Below are 26,346 nucleotides of genomic sequence, written 5' to 3' on the forward strand. Positions count from 1 at the left end.
GAGCCACTGTTACACTTTTTGGAGGGAGAGGAGGGGATAGATGATGTTTGGGTTTCGAAGGACCCCAGAGACAATTTGGAGCAGAGGGAATGTAGTTTTCTCTCCCAGATGCAGAGGCGGTGGAACAGGAATAAATCGACTATAGCTGCGCATAGGACCACTTCCGTTGTGTTAAAAGGGCATCTATCAACCACAAGAAATTCCACGGTAACGTTGGACAGGCCTCAAATGCGTCGCAGCAATATAACACGATACTTGAGAGTTTTGTTTAATGAAAGAAAAACTTTCATGGACATTATAGTTCAGACTACGCAAAAAGCGCAGAACATTATGCAAAAAGTAGGTCTCCCCCACACGAGGTGAGACTGTATCACAATGCCACTTTCTCCTCCGTATTTCTCTTTGTGTGTGGGCAGACCATCTGTGTTACCAGCAGTACAGGACCATTATGCGATGGGCGGAGAGCGGTGTGCACCTGCGGTTGATGGGGGCCCTCATTACTACTCCAGCCTCACCAGTTTCAGTCATATCAGGAATCTATCCTGTCAAAATCACGTTTAGAAGCAAGGAATGATGCTACTGATGCAGGCTGAAAACTAAGCTAAGATTCAGATAATAAGAGGGTATAATGTTGGCACTAAGATACAGTCGAAACAGTGGAGATTAGACGAATGGGTCAAAGTGACTGGGACGCATCAGATAGGGCCGTTAGTGTGCGTGAAAGTTTCTCTGCTATCGGGGAAAGAATGAGCATGGATTACATCAATCTCAGCCGGGAAATGATCCATGCTCTTGGGTGACATGACCCGTACACAGTACGATATACGTTCATAGGATTAAGAAGCACAACACATGGCTGTGTGACTGTGGTGTTCACAGCACCCCGGAACTTGTAGTGTTACAGTACCCCACTTACGATGTTTGCAGGACAGGAATCATAACTATAAGAACAGTACAGTTTACGATGGAGAAATGTGCCGTGAAGCTGACACATAAGCAAACCAAATGGTAGAGCTGAGGATGCATCGAGAAAAACGGACTACCACAACTTGAGGCAAGACATTTTCAGATACAACATGACGCTCGGGACATCACCCAGCGGGTTGGGCTGTCTCGAACGTGTGAGTGAAATACCAGATACTTCCAGTCATCTCACTATCACCACAAGAAGGAGACACACAAATGTAGATTCCAATATGCCGTATATATCTGTATGACCCTGATGTCTTGTCGATCCCAACCGCCGACGATTTCTTCGGGTTTCACTTAGAAGAGAGTCTCGATCTACAGCTGCAGGCGGCCTACAATATGCAGAGCTTACAAAACAGTAAGACAAAGACTGCAATGAAGATCACTGACCTCATGATCCAGAAATGTATGGAAGATAACTTCATACATGTATTTACTGTGGACTCTGTAACCTGTACGTGTTCCACCAACACAAAAATGTGAAAATGTCATGCTTGATTATATTTGTTGTATAAGCTTAGTAACAGAAAGTGGTATTTCAGTAGTAGTATATTGTGTGTGGAAGAGTACTAGACCCAGTGGACTCTACTAGATTTGAGTATACCAAGTCACATTTGATACTGCAGGTCTGATGTAGTAGTTTAGAAATAGTTTGTTCGTATTTCAGCCTTGGGGTGGTGAGATTCGAGTCATTTCGAGACCGCCACTGGTTTGTGGTAGTGTAGAATATGGTAATTAGATTTTATTATTTTTCTTCAAATTTTATGTTAAAAGTATGTTGCATGCTAATCAATTTGTTTTGTATCTGGTGGTGGACAAAATTTCATATTTGTAAACTCGTTTCCACGGCCCGCTTTATCAACAGGTCATTGTAATGTAGAAAATAAATAAAGAACAATGGCTTCTCACGCAGACCGAGGCACGGACAGTGATTGCGTTTTCCCGTTCCGAGCGACAGTTGGAGCGCGCATGAATGTGTTTCGCACTTGAAGAAAGACTGTGTGCTGCAAATTATGTGTCTGTCGATCACCATCATCATCAGCGATGAACATTTGCGACAACTGGAATAAAAATTCACTAAATAAATCGCTACGATCACCTTTAATGCTTGCATTGGCTACGAGATTCACAGCAGATTGCTCAGAACACCACTCTACGCTTATTGGCTGTCGGAGACTGCACGCGTGCACAGAACATGAGACCGACGAGAAAGACAGGCTGAGGTGCGTAAGACACGTCAGGTCTTATGAGTGCCCCCAGCCATCTCCGGTGGGGAGCGAGTAACTATTTCACACGATTTTAATAATTCTTAACTGAGCGATTAAAATGCAAGCAAAATCTCGATGGCACACGAGAAAATTAAGACCTTTAGTCGGTACCTTTCGATTGAACGGTTGATTTCACGTCGACCCTGTACTGATTCGACCATTCGCGAACTATCGTGGGCAAGGTGACTAGTGTGACGTCGTAAGTTTGTCGTGGGGCTCGTATTTCTTTGACCCTGACGGAACAAGCCTAAATACAGTGTGCACCTACACTCCTGCAATAAGCAACCATGACAACGGTGGTTCGTGTGACTTTAGAACGACACAATGTAGAACGTGGTATTCTAGGTGCTTTCTTTCGGAAGTATTTATCTTTGTTTATATTTTTGGTTCCCACTAGAGAATCAGGATGCCGTGTCTGCCGTAACGCATGACACGTAAACTGATTCCAAAAAACCTCACAACATGATGATTTCGTCTTGGAAGATCCAATCGTGCAATTCGCAACCACATAAAACTGACAGCTAGCTGCAGTGAAAAAATGGAAAGAAGGAAAAGTTACTGTGTCTCATAACTCCTTCGTCAGAATATGCAAACCATAAAATCAGATAAACATCATCGGAGAGGACAAAACATTTGAATTGCAAAGTAAAACGAAAGGTGGGAAATACAGTTGTTTATTTGAGAAACAAAACCCTGAGGACAGTAGAAAATGAGAAAGATAAAGTTCAACGTATCAACGATGCATGTTTTCGTGCATTTTCTGTGCGAATTCAGTCCAGTACACGAGGGTTGGAACTTAAATAGTGGCAATTATTTATTTACAGCTCGTACAAAATAGATAGGAGTTTCAAAGTTTGACTGACCAAAGTAGTCACCAGCATTGTGTATAACCCGTTGCCAGCGATGTGGAAGTCGTAGGAAACTCTTAGTAGTGCCAGTTGTGTTGACAGTTCGAGCGTCGCGGTCTATTGCCCGACTAATTTGCAGCAGTTCTGAAGCGAATGCCTTGAAGTGTTTCCTTCAGCTTCGAAATCGAGTTGAACTTACGAGGGCTTAAGTCAGGGGAGTGCAGTAGGTGGTATAGCACTTAGCAGCCCCATCAGTCAAACAAATCAGTAACAGCTTGCACTGTACGTGCTTGAGCATTGTCGTGCAAAATGATGCTCAGCCCCTGCAGAAAAAGTGTCATCACTTCTGTCTCTAAGCTGGTAGTGGGTTGTGTTCCAAAAATGAACAGCACAAAGGCAGAAGTAATGACACTTTGTTGCAGGACCTTACCTTCTTTATTCTGCAGGACAATGCTCAAGCACGTACAGTGCAAGCTGTTACTGAGTTGATTGACGCCGGCCGCTGTGACCGAGCTGTTCTAGGCGCTTCAGGCCGGAACCGCCCTGCTGCTACGGTAGCAGGTTCGAATCCTGCCTTGGGCGTGGATGTGTGTGATGTCCTTAGGTTAGCTATGTTTAAGCAGTTCTAAGTCTAGGGGACTGTTGACCTTAGATGTTAAGTCCCATAGTGCTTAGAGACATTTGAACCATTTGTTTGATTGATGGCGCTCATTTTGTGAGAAGTGTAATATAAGTCGTATGCTAAAATGTGTGCAGTTCTAGTTATCGAACGAGGTGGGGCAGTAGTTAAAGGAATAGACTTTGGGTAGGGAGCGTTCAGATCTCTCACCGGTCATCCACATTTAGATATTCCGTGGTCTTCCTAAGTTGACAAGGTGAGTGTCAGGAAGAATACTTACAAATGGAAAAGTCTAATTTCCGTCTCCATTCGATCCCAGTTCATGTTTCTGCCCCGTGTGTAATGACATTTATTTCTTGATATATGCTTTTATCATATTGTATCATTTTTGTCTCGTTTTAATTATTATACAATTTCCATCTCGAAATGTTCTTCTCTGAAAATATTAGGGAGTTATCAAACTATCAAAACTTCATCAATTATGATGAACGACTGCAACCATTTATTTGTAATATTTTCATTGTTTTCGTTTAGGCCATCTATCAGTGACTTGTAACAGTTTTTACGTAATGTTGCGTTGTCATCGTCTTTATTTTCTTCCAGTGTGTTTGTATCAAGTCTCTAACTTGATTATTTTCTTCAGTTTTATAGTTTCTTACCGTTTAATCCAGATTTTCCTCAGTTTTGAGCACGTCTCTGACCTTGTCTTGTTATCTTTATTTACACCTGCTCACTGTATGTAGTAAACAAACCAGATCTAATTACCAAAGCTATATTCGTATTGTTGTCCTTTGCCTGAATTGTAGATTTCTTATGTTGATCCACTCCTGAACGTCCTGCCGACAAGTTCGCGTTCTTATCTTTAACCGAAAAATTGGATCAATGATAAATACTTCATTGAAGCCATTAACAGGAATGTGTTTTACATTTTTGGCTTCTAAATGACTCAGACAGGCCTAGCATAGTAATGTAGATGCAGAAGTAAATATTATTTGGTAAGTTATAACTGCGACTAATTTTATTCTGTATAGTGAGTTTCCGTAGCTACGGAGGAAAGCCTTCAAAAAATTACTAGTCATAATATACTGTGGGAAGGAATGTCCATTTTTACTATTAGTATATGCTAGACACGTAATTTCCGTGAAGACAAAGGGCATCATAGGCCTACAAACTATCTGGACTTTGATAAAAAAAGTATGTAATCATCATCATGAGAGACATATAGAACATGTGCACTGAGAGCGTTTTTATTTTTTTTTAAAAAAATCAGCTACCGTTTAGGTCAATGAACTTTATCCAACGCCTTCTTGGGAATAAATCCTCTCCCCAATTCTACTTCTGGAGTATTTGCGAAGTATCCGAATATGGACTGAAAACGTTTCCACCCACAAATATATTTGTTGACGTAACTGATGGAAGTCACGTGATGCCAAACTGCTGGGTAAAATGGATGCCTCAAAAATTCATAAAATATGTGTCTTATTTTTTCAGTAAGAAGATACTTTATTGCCAAAAAAACCTTTTCTTATTTCAGGCTTCTCGTCACGTATTTATGGTTATTCACCCAAATGTAATAAATAAAAAGAATCCCTTTTCATCACAGAAAACAAGGGACATAATCTACCTCGTGGACAAAATCGATTTCTCATTTTTGATGCACGGTCACCGTATACCGGGCTCAACTTTGACTAAAGTTTCATAACATAAATTGATAAATCCTTGTCCCAATTGCAGCAATAAATCGACGTACAAAAACGCTTACATACAATGAATAATCAAAAATATCCAGACACTTCTACGTAATGTGGAATTTACATGCTTCTGTCACGATAGGCGGACACGCCAGTATAAAAGCAGCGGGGGACCACTTTGTTATCGGTAGGGAAGAAACAACAGCAGACTGGAAAGGTCTGGAGAGCTTAGTAGGCTATGCACTGGATATCACCTGAGTAACATATTCGTCAGGGACATTTCAACGTTTCTAAAGCGGTCCACGTTGAGTGTTGTTACTGTGAAGTGGAAACGCGAAGGAACAATCATGGTTTAACCAAAAGCAGGTAGATCTCATGTGTTGGCGGACATTGACCGTCGGCCATTGCGAAAGCAACCACTTGTGATTCCAATCGTGCTGCCAGCACTCCTGCTGGCACAGTGACTGCCTGTAGGAAGTTAAAAAGTATGGTGGGCAGTGATCGAGCAGCCACACAATTCTATATTCGGTGCTAAGCGACGACGGCGAGACATAGGGAACGATGCCACTAGACAACATCATGAATGGGAATGAGTGGTGATAATTATGTTGGCTTGTTGGGTGCTCAACACCGTAGTCATCAGCGCCCATACAAGTTCCCAGTCTTTCCATCTCCAGTCTCGCCACGTCTCGAATGATGATGAGATGACGATGGGATTATGAGTGCAACACAAACACCAAGTTCCCAAGCGGAGGAAAGTCCCGACCCGGTCGGGAATCGAACCCAGGACCCCGTGATCAAGAAGCAGCAATGCTAGCCACTAGGAGGATCTGAGATGATGAATCACGCTACACCCTGCGGTAATGGAAATGAGCGTTTGGCGTCATTGGACGGGAGGCCCCTTATGGGCCAGATCCGGCCGCCTTGGTGCAGGTCTTATTACATTCGACGCCACATTGGGCCACCTGCGCGCCGAATGGGGATGAAACGATGATGAAGACAACACCCAGTCCCTGAGCGGAGAAAATCCCCGATCCATCTGGGAATCGAACCCGGGCCCGTAGGACGGCAATCCATCACGCTAAACACACATCTATCGGGGCGGTAATTCTATGGAAGAGTCTGGGTCTGCGAATGCTTGAGGAACGTTATGTGCCATCATGTGTAGTGTGAACAGTGAAGCAAAGAGGAGTTGTTGTTATGGAACTTGGGTGTTTTTCGCTCTTAGAGTGTAGTCGCCTTATTGCGCTTAAGAAAACGCTAAATGCTCAAGGATATGAACACATTTTACCGCAGTATGTACTGTGCACGGTAGAGGTACAGTTCTGGGATGATAACTGTTTGCATCAGCATGACAGTTCACCATGTCACAAAAAAACAGCATCTATGAAGCAGCGTATTGTGGGCAATAACATTTATGAAATGGACTGGCCTGAGTCGAGTCCATAGGAGAACCCAAAGGAACACCTTTGGAATGAGTCAGAACGTTGATTTCCTGCCAGACCCCAGCGTCCTACATCACATACTTATTTGATTTCCTCTCGAGGAAGAGCAGGCTGTCGTTTCTTCCCAGACATTCTTGCACAACACTGAAAGTGTTTCCAGCAGAGTTAAAGCCCTCATAAAGTGAAAGGCAGATGCACTCTATGTTAATATCACTAATAGTTGTCTGAACAGTTCTGTAAATATTCCTGTAAGATGTGCGTCTGCATGTACTTGCTGCCAACATTCTACAAATTCGACAGTCTACTTACAAAAACTTACTCGTGGCTAATTCTTCGTAAGCCATACTATTTGTGATGACGTCATATCAAATAAAAATATTTTTAACATCGATCTTCCTTTATAATATCGTGTATTTTTCTTTGTTTTCAATTCTGGGACGTACTTCGTGGGGACCATCTTCAAGAATTTGAATTTACCTGCTTGTATTGTAACACAAGGTAACCAATTTAAATCCCTGCGTCAACGAACCTACCGAGCTGATCAAACTGAAACTAGACTATTTTACTTCGCAATGTGCACCGACTTAGCAGCATCATAATTCCGCGGTACCAACCTCGCACCAGGTCAGAAACTTTTCGTGTTTCCCGAACAAATTTAATGGCACATCAGTAACTGGCCTTCTTCTAACAGTGTGTTTCTGTTGTACCAGAACGCTCTTTTGAGATTATGTGCACTTTTTAATAAATATGTTGAAGTGTACGTTGTTTAGTCATATGTAACTGACTGCTAGCAATGAAGTGCCTAATATTTTCATTTAGAAACGAGGAAGCTTACTTAACTTACCATTTAATGCAGGATTTATAGTCTGTTGACTTTTTATTCTGAAATTATTTACACCTCTTGACTTTTGCAGGTGGGGCGCCACATTCTGAGGTTCCCTAGGATAACCACACAACGTCTTAAAGCAGCAACATTTTCCGCTCAAATCGCAGAAGTGTTTACATTTTCTACTAAAACATTCTGATACGTACACAGCTAGATATGTTTGTGTACTTCTGAGTGCTGGCTGTTAACATCCAGCCACGGTAACAGTGGCTCGCGGTATCTGTCGGCTATTTTCGGAGTATGTGCTGCCTGCACAACGTTGATTTTCAGCGCAGCACGTCTTGCTATACACTTCGTGCTAAAATTTCATATCTAATCACGCAATTGAGGCTTCTGTTTATCCTACACAACACTGTCATGTTCGCATCTTTCGTCACTTTATATTTAGTTAAAACAATCCTCTTTCCTAAAATTTGGAATCGGTACCTAGAGTTCTCTCCGTCTCTTATATTATTCCTTTATCCATCCTCTTTATTCCTTTTTTAAATTATCTTGCAGATAAATGCTGTCCAACTTTTTTCTATCTGCACTTCTTTGTCGTATAACATTCATTCGCGTAAAAAACGATAAAACCCGTTATGCAAGCTCGTGACTCGGCTTTTAACCTAACTGGAGGCAGAGAGCAGCCTTTCTTCGTCGATGTACAAGGAGGGGGAAGGTGGCGGATCCATTGCCCCCCCCCTCCCCCATCTTATTATCTCTGGGAAAGATCCCTTGTACTGGTTTCATAGCTGGCTAAATAGACCTGAGACCGTACTGGAGGGTCTGAAACGAGGAAAAACCCCTCTCCTAGCTGGGTTCGAAAAGAGGAGTTCCAAGGCCGGAGATTCATTCACATACGCTGAAATATTTCATAAGAGTCGTTCATTTTCATGGATAGACAGTCTCAACAAACGTTAACGCCGCGAATATTTTATAATTCAGGTTTACCGAAAAAAGGTGACAGTACCTAAAAGTTGCGGAAATTATGCTATGTATGTAACACTTGAAAGCTTTCATTTATCGACCTATTGCAGAAACACTGACTGTTTTTTTTTTTTTAGAAAAAGTGGACTGTCTAATTTTCCCAGCGCCCTTAGACAGTTATCCTAGAAAAGGTATAGTCATGTAAACCTGTTCATGTATACAGAAAGATACGCAGCGTTTAAAAATTCAATTAACAGGAAAAATTGTTTCGCAAGAGGACGTTAGAAGGAAAGAACGGGCTCAGACTGAACAGGCGTAGAGAAGGAAACACTGGCCAATTACAAAGTTACTTTAGGAAATAGAATGGCATAGGTTTTTGGGCATTATATCCGTGTCTAACCTAAAGTTTTTTTCTATCGCGTTCGATTTGGTCACAATGTGGCTCCGTTATAAATCAGATATTTTAATGGAAAGCAATTTAACTTTCTACATAAATAAAGGTTTTTTGTAGCATCAAATCGAAAAACTTCTATTACATAAAACTTATGAGCCTATAGTTTCGTTCTGCCTTCTTCTTAATATGTCTAATACAGTTTTCTACTTATAAACTGCATGTTGTACGAGCAACAGTAGTACTGGTGTACTAGTGGAACTGATACCGTATTTCCATCACTATTTTTGATGAAAGAGCCCAACTTGTTGCTCGCTGATGTTACCGAAGTTTTGCAGAAAAATACATAACAGTTCAGAAAGTGAATCTTGAGGCTTATCAAGCAACGAAAAAATGGTTCATATGGCTCTGAGCACTATGGGACTTAACATCTATGGTCATCAGTCCCCTATAACTTAGAACTACTTAAACCTAACTAACCTAAGGACATCACACAATACCCAGTCATCACGAGACAGAGAAAATCTCTGACCCCGCCGGGAATCGAACGCAGGAACCTAGGCGTGGGAAGCGAGAACGCTACCGCACGACCACGAGCTGCGAACTATCAAGCAACGAAACTTCTTGATATTTTTCAGCGTGTTTACCGTAAGAGAAATATGTCTATGTTCTTTTTGTTACTGAAGAACTGCAACATCGTTTTGTGATACCAAAACTTCGAAGTTGGACTCGAACATCTTTTTTTGAATATGAGGCTCAACAGAGAAGCTCTTTCAATTTCGCTTCTGACAGATAAAAAAAATTATTTGAGAGATTATCGATATACTCTGTCTTTGGATAAGGCTCTCACAAACTGTTTCATTAGGCCCAATGTAGCGTGTAAGCATGGTAAAAAGAATTATTTGACCTAATCTGACCCTGTGTTCCGTCTGTAATGACCTCGCAGTAGATGGGGCAACAAACCATAATATTCTTTACTTCCTTCGAAGACGTTTTAACCTGTTTTACAACATATTTTCGTCGTAGCTTTTGTTTCGTGCACTTGCACCAAGATCGCACCAGTCTCCGCCCTCGTTTCTTGCAAATTGCAACAAAACGTCATGTTGCACCGTTGCAGTACTGCCCTACAACACCTTTACCGGAGACATACTGTTGTTCTGTTTGTCACAGAACATAAATCTGTTCCAACATTTGTGGACTCTACGTGTCCCTTGTGAACACATCTCCCAATTTATGTGCACATTTACGCATTTATAGCGTAATTTGTTATTTAGAGACCTCCCTATGTTCAGTTCGGCTCATCTTGTGTTGCTAACGCGTCGTCTCACTGCCTGGAATCCCGCAGGTATGGACGTGGCTATTAACTTTTGTCAGTTCTGTCAAGTTTTCCTACACCCGTGCAGTTTTGGACCTCGATCACCAATTATGATCCATTTTCTCCCTCTAGACGTCATCTTGTTTCTTCTGTGATTAAAAAGTCCAGAATCGTTTAAAACACTGTGCTTGATGTAGTTTGTACCACAGACTTTCAGTACCTGATGGATTGCCTCTCTCTAAGTGACTGATAATGAGTAATATTTCTGGCATGTACTGAGAGCATTACTTCCGCAGTTAGACCATTGTTTTTACTGAGGCATTCTGTGAGCTATTCTGTGTATTGTAAATATTGTCTATAGATGTTCTCATTTTTGTTTGCATTAATCACTTGTATTAGGTACAGTAAGAAGATGGTAGCAAATAGTTGGCGTGATAGAGTATAGCTTAACCAATAGTGATATTTTACAACTTGCTTGTGTTACAGGCATGATCACTAATTTCTAGATAAACTGTAATTCTCTTCTCTCTCCTTGTATTTTCATGGTACTTTTCAATACTTACGTAACTGTTTTCGGTGAAAATAATCAAAAGCCTGATAGAATTTCGTTTACAATTGCTGCATGTTTGAAAACTATTTCTGAAAGGTATGCCACTTGATAGGTTGCGTACGATTACTTTCCGTTCTGTGCTGCGAAGCAATTATCATTGCAATCATGTTTGTTTGTTATCTTCTTTATAAGTTGCTTGAAATATTTGAAGACTTAATTTCTTTGTATCTTTAGATGAGATCTATAATCGAAATGCTTACTCTAAATAGGGTAGTCTTCAGCAGGAGGTTATTTTTTCTGAACATTCAAATACTTCGAAGAAGGAAACGAATCCTTTATGTGGACGAGGTTGCTTTGTGTGCATTCGTATGCACTGCATCTTTTTATCGTGATTTTTGTCGGAAAAATAGTGTTTCTACACAAGATACTTCCTCGTTGTTTTCATCGATCTTTGATTTCCTCCTGTTAATTCTTATGTCAGAAGCAGAGGCATGCAGCATTGTGTAAAAAGTGAAGTTATCAAGAAGTAGCAGATTTATACTTTATCACATATCAATTGTTTGTAAACATTCCTTGAGATAAGAACTTATATCGTAGGAGTAAGCTTTTTCACTACGGATTGTTAGCTGTATTCATCCTGAACTAATGTGCAGATGGTGATATTTGACAGTTGTAACGTAATGTACTCGTGTTTATATAACGGTCTTAGTCAGCGGGAATATCTTATATAAGCAGTCATAAGAAACTTCTCAGCACATAGGAATGAGATACTCACTGGCTATCTGCAGACCGTCAGGTGATGCAAGCTAAAGAGATATCCTTCTGCTTTTGAAGACTATGGTCCTGAAAGAAGTAAACTGTAAAGTGTTATCCGAAGAGCCTACAGCGCAGTATCTTATGAGATGCGAGATAAAGCTGTAAAGAAAACCTCACATTAAGTGTTTTTTATTATTTTATGGCAAAGCATAAAACCCTCATTTCATTTCTTCCTGCCTTCCATAAATTATTTCACTTTAGAGTAAATCACTGAGTCGATGATAGACATTGAAGCAAGTCGGGCAGGCATTGAATTTTGAAATTTTTGCAAGTTGTTGTTGGTTTTCTTGCTAACTGCTCGTCCTTTAGAGTCTTCTGCAAATAATGGCAGAACAAAGTGTCGATGTTACTAGATACACTCGCAGGTATTTCTACAAATCAGTGATGAACAGTGTAGATGAAACCACTTTCTGCATATATTGCACTACTCCATCTCTTAATTTGTGTTTTTCTACGAATATTTACGATGTTAGTTTTTCTAAAGTCACTTCACTGGTGATTATGCTGTTTTGTTTTACTCCTCACATTTTCTTCATTATTAGAGACACGAAGAATTGACCAAAACCTGTTTCGTCGCGACATTTTGTCTCTTTATTTTCTCCTCTTCTTTGTGAATAAATTTTTATCATATACTGACTAAATACTTTACCTCGTTATTTTCAAGGCAGGTTTCTTTGAATGTAATGTTTCTAATTGGAAACCTGTCTTAAACCTCATAATATTTCTGGTGCCAATTACAAAATGTATTTCACGTGATTTTGGAAAGATTAGTGATCAGTTATAATTTCAGCCATGATTCAAAAACAGTATGTGATCTACATTCCGTGAAGTCGTTACTTTTCCATACTGGTAATTGTCTCACATATTGCTCACTTTTTAACACGAGGATGCTTATTGCGAACTCGTGAATACACGAATTATAGATCCGGTAATCTTGGGCGTTTCGTTTACATATACTGCAACACTAATGTCAAAGAAGTCCATAGGTCATTCATGACCGTTATTTACTATCAGTTCTAGCTTTAATTATACGCAGTGGACAACATTGCCGTTGTCTACCTCCAAAATCTTATCCAGTGTCAAGGATGTGACTGTGTCTTGTGGAGGACACTGAGTGCTTGCAAAACTTAATTTTTGTGATTGTGTTGTTAGCGATATTTGCTGTGGAAGTGGTTTCTTACATGATACATAAGTAAATATCGTTATATAATATGAGAGGCCTACCTAGTTTTCCTCGGGTAGGTTCTCTGGCGAGTATAGTGAAGAGCACTCGCGCAGTATGGAATGGTAACGACAACGTATGGAAATATTAGTCTGGATTTCAGCAGCGTATTGCAGTAGCACTGAGAGCGAGCACAGGCATTTGACGCTATAATACGGTACTTCTAGAAGGGAAAGCAGAAAGTTGGAAGTAGTATACAGAGGGTCTATCCAAGGGCGATGTACTTGAGTACAATATTATGGAAATGGAAGAGGATGTAGATGAAGATGTAATGGGAAATATGATACTGCGCGAAGAGTTTGACAGAACACTGAAAGCCTGAGTCGAAACAAGGCCCCAGGAGTAGACAACATTCCATTAGAACTGCTGCAGCCTTGGGAGAACCAGTCCTGACAAAACTCTATCATCTGGTGAGCAACATGTATGAGACAGGCGAAATAACCTCTGACTTCAAGAACAATATAATAATTCCAATCCAAAAGAAAGCAGGTGTTGACAGATGTGAAAATTACCAAACTATCAGTTAAGTAAGTCACAGCTGCAAAATACTAACGCGAATTCTATACAGACGAATGGAAAAACCGGTAGAAGCCGATCTCGGGGAAGATCAGTTTGGATTCCGTAGAAATGTTGGAACACGTGAGACAATACTGACCCTACGACTTATCTTAGAAAATAGATTAAGGGAAGGAAAACCTGCGTTTCTAGTATTTGTATACTTTGAGAAAGCTTTTGTCAATGTTGACTGCAATACTCTCTTTCAAATTCTGAAGGGACAGGGGTAAAATACAGAGAGCGAAAGGCTATTTACAATTTGTACATAAACCAGATGGCAGTTATAAGAGTCGAGGGACATGAAAGGGAAGCAGTGGTTGGTAAGGGAGTGAGACAGGGTTGTAGCCTCTCCCCGATGTTATTCAGTTTGTATATTGAGCAAGCAGTAAAGGAAACAAAAGAAAAATTAGGAGTAGGTATTAAAATCCATGGAGAAGAAATAAAAGCATTGAGGTTCGCCGATTACATTGTAATTCTGTCACAGACAGAAAAGGACCTGGAAGAGCAGTTGAACGGAATGGATAGTGTCTTGAAAGGAGGATATAACATGAACATCAACAAAAGCCAAACGAGGGTAATGGAATGTAGTCGAATTAAATCAGGTGAGGGAATTAGATTAGGAAATGAGACACTTAAGGTAGTACAGGAGTTTTGCTATTTGGGGAGCAAAATAACTGATGATGGTTGAAGTAGAGAGGATATAAAATGTAGACTGGCAATGGCAAGGAAAGCGTTTCTGAAGAAGAGAAATTTGTTAACATCGAGTATCGAGTGTCAGGATGTCGTTTCTGAAAGTATTTGTATGGAGTGAAGCCATGTATGGAAGTGAAACATGGACGATAAATAGTCTAGACAAGAAGAGATAAGAAGCTTTCGAAATGTGGTGCTACAGAAGAATGCTGAAGTTTAGATGGGTAGATCACATAACTGATGAGGAGGTAGTGAATAGAATTGGGGAGAAGAGGCGTTTGTAGCACCACTTGATTAGAAGAAGGGATCGGTTGGTAGGACATGTTCTCAGACATGAAGGGATCACCAGTTTAGAAATGGTGGAGGGTAAAAATCGTAGAGGTAGATCAAGAGATGAATACACTAAACAGATTCAGAGGAATGTACGTTGCAGTAGGTACTGGAAGATGAAGAAGCTTGCACAGGATAGAGTAGCATGGAGAGCTGCATCAAACCAGTCTCAGGACTGAAGACCACAACAACAAGTGTTCAACAAGGCCAGTGCAGCGTTGCAAGGTAGGTTAGCCTGCTACAACAGCGAACCCAGCGGTACTGCAGCAAGGGGCAATGCAGATTTGCACGCTGACAGTGGCAGTTAGTGTTTTAACATACGTGACTGGTAGTGGCACACTTGTACAACAAGCTCACCGCTGCCGATAGTAAGAATTGGCTATTTCCGTAATACAATTATCTGAGTCTCAATGCCCAACCGGGATGACGGGGCTGTGTCGGGCTGGGACGCCACATGATCTGCCAGCAGGCGCCACTGGGTCAGCGCTATGGCAGAGCAACAGCTCTGCGCACTTAGTCTCTCCCTCCCTCCCTGGACTTATTGCCACGGCACGGCAGGTCACGCCGAGTCATTTCCAGCACCAGCGCCGTCCCTGCCCAGAGGTCAGAGGGGTGTTATCCGCCACCACCAGACTGGCGTTTTTGGGTGGTGAACACCCGCCGACGTGAAGCCAAGTGACGGTGCCGCAGTATCGATTTTACGCACCACTGGTACAGGGTCCGAGCAGCTGCCTTACCTAACGATTCCGCGGCAGTCTGTAGTACAGTCTCTTGATCTGGTACTACACGCAACCATTAAAACTTGGCAATGATGAAAACATATTCCATTGCAGAGACTCGAGCTGGATATCCTAAGTGGACTGGCCCCTTACTAGTGGATATAGAGGTAAGTCGCGTCTTAACTAAACGTAAGCATTCACATAACAGATAAATTATGAAGATGTGCAAAATGTAGCTGTCTCCTTGTGTGAATGTTTCTTATATTTGTTGTTGTTGCCGGCCGCGGTGGTCTCGCGGTTCTAGGTGCGCAGTCCGGAACCGTGCGACTGCTACGGTCGCAGGTTCGAATCCTGCCTCGGGCATGGATGTGTGTGATGTCCTTAGGTTAGTTAGGTTTAATTAGTTCTAAGATCTAGGCAACTGATGACCACAGATGTTAAGTCGCATAGTGCTCAGAGCCATTTTCTTATATTTGTTGTAAATATCTTCTGGTGATAATATCGCAGCGTAAGTTTCATTGTGTTAGACAACGCATCTCTCATCCAACCATTATAAAAATTGGCTAGAACAGGAGTCAGTGCGACATTGCTCTCTTTGTCAAGCTAGATTGTATGATGTTCGACGTTCGCTGGAAATGGTAATACAAAGATTACAGATGTCGCAGCTAAGTTGCTGTTACCATTCTCATCTTCCAGAAAACAGATGCATACACCATTCCCTTTTAGCGTATTATGTTGTAAAAACTACACACATCAAAAACACTTTTACATCACCCCGGTTCCCAGAACTACTACAGATAGACGTTGACTGTGGATGTTATATCACAGACGTGGTCCCTTTGACTGTTCAGTGATGTCACTATAACCGCCAAAGGTGCAAACAACCATGCATGAGCAGCGCCTATTAGACGGAGGGGTCCGACAGACCATCAGTTCCAGTCATTCGACCAGGAAGGAGGTACACGACTCGCGTTGTGTGAAGTTCAGCTATGCCTAGACAGTCAATACCTCGGTTCGATCGCGTCTGTATTGTTACTTTGTGCCAGGAATGGCTCTCAACAACGGAAGTGTCTAGGAGTCTCGGAATGAACCAAAGAGATGTTGTTCGATCATGGAGGAGACACAGAGAGACAGGAACTGTCGATGAGATGTCTCGCTCAGCCCATCCAGGGGCTACTACTGGAGTAGATGATTGCTACCTACAGGTTATGGCTCGGAGGAACCCTGAAAGCAACGCCACCATGTTGAATAATGCTTTTCGTGAAGCCACAGGACGTCGTGTTACGACTCAAGCTGTGCGCGATAGGCTGCATGACGCGCAACTTCACTCCGGACGTCCATGGCGAGGTCGATCTTTGCAACCACGACACCACGCAGCTTGGTGTAGCTGCGGCCAGCAACATGCCGAATGGACCGCTCAGGATTGGCATGACATTCCCTTCACCGATGAGTGTCGCATATGCCTTCAACTAGGCAATCGCCGTAGACGGGGGCAACCCAGTCAGGCTGAACGTCTTAGACACACTGTCCAGCGAGCGCAGCAAGGTGGAGGTTCCTTGTTGTTTTGAGGTGGGTTTATGTGGGGCTGACGTACGCCGCTGGTGGTCACGGATGACGCCGTAACGGCTGTACGGTACGTGAATGCCATCCTTCGACCGATAGTGCAACCATCTCGGCAGCGTATTGGCGAGGCATTGGTCTTCACGGACGACAATTCGCCCTCCCGTCGTGCACATCTTGTGAATGACTTCCTTCAGGATAACTACATCGCTCGACTAGAGTCGCCAGCATGTTCTCCAGAAATGAACCCTATCGAATATGCCTGGGATAGATTGAAAAGGGCTGTTTATGTACTATGGGACCCACCAACCACTCTGAGGGATCTACTCCGAATCGCCGCTGAGGAGTCGGACAATCTGGACCAACGGTGCCTTTATGAACTTGTGGATAGTATGTCACGACGAATACAGGCACGCATCAATGCAAGGGGACGCGCTACTGGGTGTTAGAGACACCGATGTATACACCAGTCTGGACGACCATCTCTGAAGGTCTCGCTGTATGGTGGTACAACATGTAATGTGTGCTTCTCATAAGCAATAAAAAGCGCAGAAAAGACTTTTCTGTTGATCTATAATCCAATTTTCTGGTCAGGTTCCGGTACTCTCGGAACCAAGATGATGCAAAACTTTTTTTGGTGTGTGTATGACAACTGTGAAACATAGCTGAAAGAATCCGACTCAGGTAACCAGCTAAATGTGCGATCGCCGAGTATTACCTCGCCTTTGAGATTAAAATGAAATACGGAATTTCCAGCGTTGTGGTACTTACACCAAACACCTAGCACAGTATTCTAAAAGAGGTTATGATGTCAGGTAATTTAACAAAGTGTGGAAGAGGCTTCAGTTTAACTAAATTGGCATTCAAATTGTTTGGGTAACAATCGCTGACATATTAGGCAAGTGCGAAACCTGTGAGTTTCAGAACATGGGTAAAATCCAGATAATGAGTACACGAGATGTGCTAGACACACCTGACATTAAGACAGCTGTGTTATATGTCGAAACATCGTTGGGAAAACAACTTTGGCGTTCCTGCAAACTGATAAATCTGGAGATTAAGCAAGATCTTATTCTGTTGAGTGACGTGAGCATTAATGTATAAATACATGATCCTCTAATATGTGAAGTCTGCTGAATACCACTTCCGGCATAACATACAGGGTGAGCATAAGTGCTTTCCATGACGATAAAAATTTATTTCTAAGCAACTATGCTAGATATAGAGCTATGCAGTTTGCTGTAAGAGGTAACTAAACTAACAGAGTTTTCTATGGGTACACTTCGACATGTCTATACAGCTTTTTGGAAACGGTAGCGTAACTGATGGATAGATAAAGTTCTACACCTACTCTAGCAGAATCTGATTTCTTTTCTATCTTGTGAATGATTGCGTCATTTATGAGTGCTGCTGTCACAATGGCATCTATGCAGGTGAGAGTGCAATGTTTTTTGTGGTTTCATGAGCAATGTTTTTTGTGGTTTCATGAAACACGGTCGCCTAATACAGTTCAGCGACAGTTCCGAAGTGCCTATGAACGACACTCGCTAGATGTGAAGAACTTCGAAGAATGCTATGGAAAGCTTAGAGACTGGCAGTGTTGGTGAGATGGCAAGAAGTGTCAGACCTGGTGTGAGTGACGGCTTTGTATATATCACGCACGCAGCATTTCAGTGTAGTCCGCAGAAATCGACGCCTCGCAGTTCCAGAGAAACAGACATATGACAGAGCACTGTAGTGAAGATTTTACAAAACATCTGCATTTCCACCCACAAAATCAGCAATTCCGGTAAGCTTTGCAACCAGATGTATGCCAAGGCATGTAGAAGTTTCTAGGAGTATCTGAAAGAAGTCGATGCAGACAATGACTACCTTAACAAAGTTATATTTTCCGACGAAGCAACTTTTCATAATGTTTGGATCTCGGAATCGGAGAGGCCACACCTTATCACCATAAGGGGCAGCCTGACAGTGAACGTGTGGTACACTTAATACACAACATAATTATTGGACCATTCTTTCCTTTTTGACAGAGCCTACATTACTGCAGCAGTTAACCTGGACATGCTGGAACTAAACGTAGCACCACCCTGAAAGGATTCTCAGCCATGAGTAGTGTTTCATCAATATGATGCTCCGCCAATCTGGGGGTTATCTGTTCACGGATGAAACATTTGCGGACAGGTGGATCAGTAGAGACGGTCCGATATCACGGCCGCGACATTCACCAGACATCACGTCTCTTGGTTTTTTGCGGGGTTGCGTTAAGTATCCTTTTTTTTTTTTTTTTTTGAGTCATCAGTCTTCTGACTGGTTTGTTGCTGCCCGCCACGAATTCCTCTCCTGTGCCAAACTCTTCTCCCAGAGTAGCACTTGCAACTTTCGACCTCAATTATTTGCTGGATGTATTCCAATCTCTGTATTCCCCTACAGTTTTTGCCTTCTGCAGCTCCCTACAGTACTATGGAAGTCATTCCCTGATGTTCTATCATCCTGTCCCTTCCCGTTGTCAGCCTTTCCCACATATTTATTTCCTCTCCGATTCTGCGCAGAATTCTTACGGCACTAATACCAGACGGCGTGGAAGTGGTGACGGAAGAAATGCCGGCCGCGGTGGTCTCGCGGTTCTAGGCGCACAGTCCGGAACCGTGCGACTGTTACGGTCGCAGGTTCGAATCCTGCCTTGGGCATGGATGTGTGTGATGTCCTTAGGTTAGTTAGGTTTAAGTAGTTCTAAGTTCTAGGGGACTAATGACCACAGCAGTTGAGTCCCATAGTGCTCAGAGCCATTTGAGCCACGGAAGAAATGTTCGATTCATGGAGAGAAATCGAGTATTACGTAGACGATCTATGGGCAACAAAAACAGTACGTGTGGTAGTATATCCATAAGAAACTTTATGATCTGAGCCTCATTTGCAACAAACCACGTATATGTGTATTCCTTGAACATGTTTGTAGTCGGATAAAGACTTTATGCTCAACCTGTATTTTAAATATATGTGTTTCATACGCTGACGTGAAGGCAACCCTCAACTTGGCTGAAGACGCGTTCACCATCTCACCTGATAGTGGCATTAGTGTAATGCGCATTTAAAATGTTGTGAGATATGCGGCCCTTTATCTACAGCGTTGTGGAGGAAGTCAGTAAGCTATGAACGGATGGATCGATCGGCGTTTCTTCTTTGAGTAGCTAGCCATGCAATGTGTCATTAAGGAGTTTTATGAAATGAGTCTTGGATATTAATGTATGCAAACCACATATTTGTGTCGACAGAATCGGACATTCTAAAGAAACTCGCTAACATATAATGTTGCAGAATCGTCACGGAAAATTTGCTTGTGTGAACAGGTACAGCTCAGATCACGAAATGTGAATGTTGGTAACCAGTAAGGGCGCTGATGACAATGCTGTTAAGCATCCTAAATTAAAAAACACCTCCATCTATTTGCTACGGAGTCTGGTAAGAAATCACAGGGTGTGGTTTTAAATAAAGGACAAGGGTTCTGGGGGAAAGATCAAATAAATATTATTAGCACGACGACTATGACATAGAAGGCCGTATGGCAGCAGCTGCGCGCCGATGGTACTGTCCACAAGGATGAGAAGAATGCTGCGTTTCAGTTGACGATTGCCCGTCCCGCACGGAGCGCGCTTTGCCAGGTGCCTCGTGACCCTGCCGCACTGCCCGCGCTGGCTCTGCTCGTGGGCCGCGGCGGGCGGCGGCTGGCTTTGCTAGGGCAGCGACGGCAGCCTGCGCACGTACTGGGGCGGCGGCGCGTTGATGGAGACTCCGTTGTCGACGGTGGCGCCGCGGTCGCTGAGGTGGCGGTGCCGCTTGCCGGGCAGGCTCTTGGCGATCTTGGGGTTGTACAGCTTGGGGTCGCTCACCATCCGCACGAAGAAGGAGCGCTTGTACGCCAGCGTCTCGCGCTTCTTGCGGTCCTCCAGGTCCAGCACCTCGTCCACTGGTTCCGGCTGCAACAAAACCAAACACATCAGCTTCATGGCGGGCGGTAAGCACGTTCAGTAACTCGCTTACTACTCGAGATTAAGAGCCAGTTCAGTAATTTCCTGCTGGGATTTTTCCTTTACCCCATTTAAAATTGTATGATGTCTCAAAAGAATCATCCGGTTTCACACGACTATCTTCTACATGAATGAAGGCTGACATTTGGCGTATACATTAACTTACACATCAAAGCTATAAGTTCACCACGACGCCAGATGTAAGTTGCTTGTTCACGTATACAGAGATTATACACGGTCTAATCATACTAATGTGCCGGCCGGAGTGGCCGTGCGGTTCTAGGCGCTACAGTCTGGAACCGAGCGACCGCTACGGTCGTAGGTTCGAATCCTGCCCCGGGCATGGATGTGTGTGATGTCCTTGGGTTAGTTAGGTTTAAGTAGTTCTAAGTTCTAGGTGGCTGATGACCTCAGAAGTAAAGTTGCATAGTGCTCAGAGCCATTTGAGCCATACTAATATGACCACCGCCTAAGTGCGACGTCAATTAGGAAGAGCCACTCACAGACGGGAGATGGCAGCACTGGCAGTGGAGGGTATACAAAGCCAGTCGGGTAGCGCGGGAAACAGTGCAGTCGTTATCCTAATGAAACGAAGCGGTTTATCCTACCCCCAAAAGTGCACGTTCAAATGGTTCAAATGGCTCTTAGCACTATGGGACTTAACATTTGAGGGCATCAGACCTAGAACTATTAAGACCTAACTAACCTAAGGACATCACACACATTCATTCCCAAGGCAGGATTAGAACCTGCTACCGTAGCAGCAGCGCAATTTCGGACTGAAGCGCCTGGAACCGGTCGGCCACAACGACCGGCGAAGGGCATGTTCATTGACTTTCGGGCCAAGATTGGAAGCATTTCCGAAACGGCTAAGTTTGTAAACTGCTCGCATGCCGCCGTGGTATACTGTGCATGGTAAAGTAGCTCTATCCAAACTGGCGTCAAGGTAATTATGGTACACCATCGGCCATAGATGACAGGCATGAACGATGGCTGCAGAGATGAGCACAGGCGAATATACGTGCAACTATTGAGCAGTTGACTGCCGAGACAAACGAAGGGGCAAGCAACATTGTCTCCTCAATAACAGTTCAGCGACAATTGTTGTGTCTGGGCCTCCAACGTAAGCGTCTGGTTCATGCACCAATGCTGACTGCTGTTCAGCGACGACCAACTCAATGAACGTACACTGAATGGCGAGATGTGGTCTTCTCAGATGGATCTCGTTTGATGTGAAATGGGTCAGATGGCCATTTGGACATACGACGTGAAACGTCTCAAAGCAAACACCCTGCAACAATTGTCGGAACTGTCTTAGCCAGGGGAGGGAGCACTGTGGTATGGGGAATTTTTTTGTGGTATTCCCTGGGTGATATAGTCATTCTGGAAGGTATAATGGATCTAAATAAGTATGCATCTATCCTTGGGGACCATGTACAGCCCTACACGCATTCCTTGCCACGGTGGCTTTTACCAGCTGGACAACGTAAAGTGTCAGGGAGCTCGCAACATGCACTATTTAAAGAGCACCAGGATGAGTTTACCGAACTACCCTGGACATCAAACTCCCCATAATCTGTGGTCTAGATCAACAGGGCTGTTCACTCCATGGAATTTCAACCGAAAGACCTAGCGCCGTTGGTTCTGGGACTGGAGCTGGATGGTTCCACATACCTGTCGGTACCTTCCAGAACCTCACTGACGCTCTCTTCCTGCACATCTCGCAGTGGCCCAAGCTACAAAAACGTGGTTACCCGGGCTCCTGACAGGTGGTCACATTAATGTGACTGCACAGTGTACGTACGTGCGCGTAGTTGCTGGTAGGGGCCTCACTGGCGCAGCTGACGACCTCGTTCGTTGATTACCCTACGTTCGTCCAGCCGATATGATGTTAACACAGCAACAAAAGGTGTTCTGCGTTCCGCACGGTGCGATTCTGTTACGAATGGAGTTCATTTAGAGGACAGCACTGCAGATGTTTTTCGTTCGTCCAGTGCAGGGGACGTTGAACACTTGTGAAAGATAAATGAAAACTTTGAGTCTAGACATAAATGTAAAAATTTCACCAGAGCTGTATGCACAGCCTTGTAAAAGAAATACTTTTGTAAAATGCCATGGGTTTTCTGAAAATAAAAACTTTCTAGTCCTACCTACAAATTAATATATTCCACAAGTTTCTATCTTGGTTAATGTAGGAGACAGAGACTTGAGAAAGTGAATGAATCTTATTGGAACACCTCAATGTTCACAGAAATTCCTAAACCTAATTTGTCACATTTAATATTACTTATATTAGAACTACTCGTGGATTCGTGGTAAAAGGACTTGGACATAAGTCTTTCTTTAAACAATTTCATGCAAATGTATTCACCACGAGGTCTGGACCTAGAACACAGTACCATCATCAGAGGGCGCTGTCGTCCGTTTCGTGACGTAAGTCAAGATGGTGGGGGTAAATGGCGGGAAACGACTCTGCCTGTCGTGAACATGAGTTTTTATTTTGCAGGCAGTCTCTCCACCACGAGATCTATACAGTTATGTCGTATTAATGTACTGCACTTAAATAAAATGCACATCCTTGTGTTCCCAGGCAGTTTACTGACAAGGCATACGTATTATTATTTATGGAATGAAATGTACTGTTGCACAAAACAACTGAAAAATCAAGACTCCCACGTTTTTGGCATGAATCCAGTTTATTATTCGGAGGCTTTTGAATAATGTATATAATGATATACAAGTTAATCATTAAGTGATTTCCAATTTATTTTTCGGAATCTACACTCCTGGAAATGGAAAAAAGGTCACATTGACACCGGTGTGTCAGACCCACCATATTTGCTCCGGACACTGCGAGAAGGCTGTACAAACAATGATCAGACGCACGGCACAGCGGACACACCAGGAACCGCGGTGTTGGCCGTCGAATGGCGCAGCATTTGTGCACCGCCGCCGTCAGTGTCAGCCAGTTTGCCGTGGCATACGGAGCTCCATCGCAGTCTTTAACACTGGTAGCATGCCGCGACAGCGTGGACGTGAACCGTATGTGCAGTTGACGGACTTTGAGCGAGGGCGTATAGAGGGCGTGCGGGAGGCCGGGTGGACGTACCGCCGAATTGCTCAACACGTGGGGCGTAAGGTCTCCACAGTACATCGATGTTGTCGCCAGTGGTCGGCGGAAGGTGCACGTGCCCGTCGACCTGGGACCGGACAGCAGCGTCGCGCGGATGCACGCCAAGACCGTAGGATCCTACGCAGTGCCGTAGGGGACCGCACCGCCACTTCCCAACAAATTAGGGACACTGTTGCTCCTGGGGTATCGGCGAGGACCATTCGCAACCGTCTCCATGAAGCTGGGCTACGGCCCCGCACACCGTTAGGCCGTCTTCCGCTCACGCCCCAACATCGTGCAGCCCGCATCCAGTGGTGTCGCGACAGGCGTGAATGGAGGGACGAATGGAGACGTGTCGTCTTCAGCGATGAGAGTCGCTTCTGCCTTGGTGCCAATGATGGTCGTATGCGTGTTTGGCGCCGTGCAGGTGAGCGCCACAATCAGGACTGCATACGACCGAGGCACACAGGGCCATCACCCGGCATCATGGTGTGGGTAGCGATCTCCTACACTGGCCGTACACCTCTGGTGATCGTCGAGGGGACACTGAATAGTGCACGGTACATCCAAACCGTCATCGAACCCATCGTTCTACCATTCCTAGACCGGCAAGGGAACTTACTGTTCCAACAGGACAATGCATGTCCGCATGTATCCCGTGCCACCCAACGTGCTCTAGAAGGTGTAAGTCAACTACCCTGGCCAGCAAGATCTCCGGATCTGTCCCCCATTGAGCATGTTTGGGACTGGATGAAGCGTCGTCTCACTCGGTCTGCACGTCCAGCACGAACGCTGGTCCAACTGAGGCGCCAGGTGGAAATGACATGGCAAGCCGTTCCACAGGACTACATCCAGCATCTCTACGATCGTCTCCATGGGAGAATAGCAGCCTGCATTGCTGCGAAAGGTGGATATACACTGTACTAGTGCCGACATTGTGCATGCTCTGTTGCCTGTGTCTATGTGCCTGTGGTTCTGTCAGTGTGGTCATGTGATGTATCTGACCCCAGGAATGTGTCAATAAAGTTTCCCCTTCCTGGGACAATGAATTCACGGTGTTCTTATTTCAGTTTCCAGGAGTGTATATATGAAGGGCTTATTTCAATAGTGGTACAAGCCCCTTTTTGTTCATTGTGAGATACAGAGTCCTAAAGTTAAATGAGCCCCGAAAAAGCTCCAGTTGAAATACCAGAAATATCCAAGCATATGTCTTCTTGGTAGACATGAACCTTTCGTTGTGTTTGTTTGGATCATTAATTGCAGAAGAATTATTGGCAGAAAAGTGGATGTAACGGACTTGCTAGCTAAGTCTCTCACTGTTTTCAAGCTCTCAGTTATATCCACTAATCTAACAGCAATGTTATGAGAAATGGTTTATGATAATATGTAAATGTGAATTGCGGAGCGAGCTTCCAAATACATTTTTGTTGTCTTTGATCTATAATAGTGATAAACAGAAAATTATATTTAGATTAAACGATGAAAGGGCAGTGAATACTCTGACTAAATATAAAGAAAAATCTCTTTTGGTCATGGAACGGTGTCCAGCTGAGATGATGATAAAATTACGTCGATTTTTAGAGATACTTTGGGCAGCAAAGATGGTTTTATGATGTACCATGTGCCGAATGATAAATAAAGGAAAGAGAACACTGATTAAACTTATGGTCAACAGTCATGTAGCAGAGATTCATGACGGGGATACGTACATCTATCTGACAAAGAAACCATCTTGAAGCAGAGTGCAAGTTGTTAAGCAACTTGTTTCGTCTGCAACATTTTCAGAATTATTCATAATATCTAATGACTGTATTTCAAAGTAATAGCATTCAAAGCTGCATTTTGCTACGAGGGTTGAACCAAAAGTAATGCCTCCACCTCCGTTAATTGGGTTTGGATGGGACTATTTTAATAAATCAAACGCAGAAATAATCCTAAGAGTGTGATCTTTAATTACTAATATTCATTTTTCCACATAACCACTAGCCAAGTGGATACATTTCTGCCAACGATGAACAAGTTTTCTGAAACCGTCACGGAAGAAGTCGACACTCTGTTTCCTCAACCACAGTTTCACAGATTTCTCAACGTCTTCATCAGATGCATAATGATGTCCCTGCAGATCGTCTTTCTTTTTCAGAAATAGGTGGAAGTCAGACGGTGCTAAATCCGGACTGCATAGAGGATGCCGTATGGTGGTGAGATTCAGTCTCTGACGTTCTGCTGTGGTGGCACGTGAAGTGTGTGGTTTGTCATTGTCATGCTGCAGGAAAACATTTCCTTTTTCCTTTCGGACCCTTGTTAGCTGTCTTTTCGCAGTGTTTTGGTGTAACGCTCTGAATTTATTGTTGTTCCACGATCAAGGAAATCAACATGGATAACACCATCTGCGTCCCAGAATACTGTGGCCATGACATTTCCAGCTG

General features: G+C 43.4%; 1 protein-coding gene across 3 annotated transcripts in view; it reads right to left on the bottom strand.

Annotated features, from left to right (window-relative positions):
- Window positions 1-26,346, bottom strand: part of LOC126355886 (tyrosine decarboxylase-like) — a 519,636-nt gene that overhangs the window by 106,477 nt on the left and 386,813 nt on the right. For 2 of the 3 annotated variants that reach the window (XM_050006390.1, XM_050006389.1), the window contains one exon: window positions 20,284-20,757. In XM_050006390.1, coding sequence (XP_049862347.1) covers window positions 20,515-20,757 — 243 coding nt within the window. In that variant the 3' untranslated portion in view covers window positions 20,284-20,514. Of the gene's footprint in view, window positions 1-20,283; window positions 20,758-26,346 lie in introns of those variants that run through there. The other variant, XM_050006388.1, reaches the window with a different exon arrangement.

Source organism: Schistocerca gregaria, chromosome 3 (genome assembly GCF_023897955.1).
Source record: "Schistocerca gregaria isolate iqSchGreg1 chromosome 3, iqSchGreg1.2, whole genome shotgun sequence".
In the NCBI taxonomy this organism is placed as follows: Eukaryota; Metazoa; Arthropoda; class Insecta; order Orthoptera; family Acrididae; genus Schistocerca; species Schistocerca gregaria.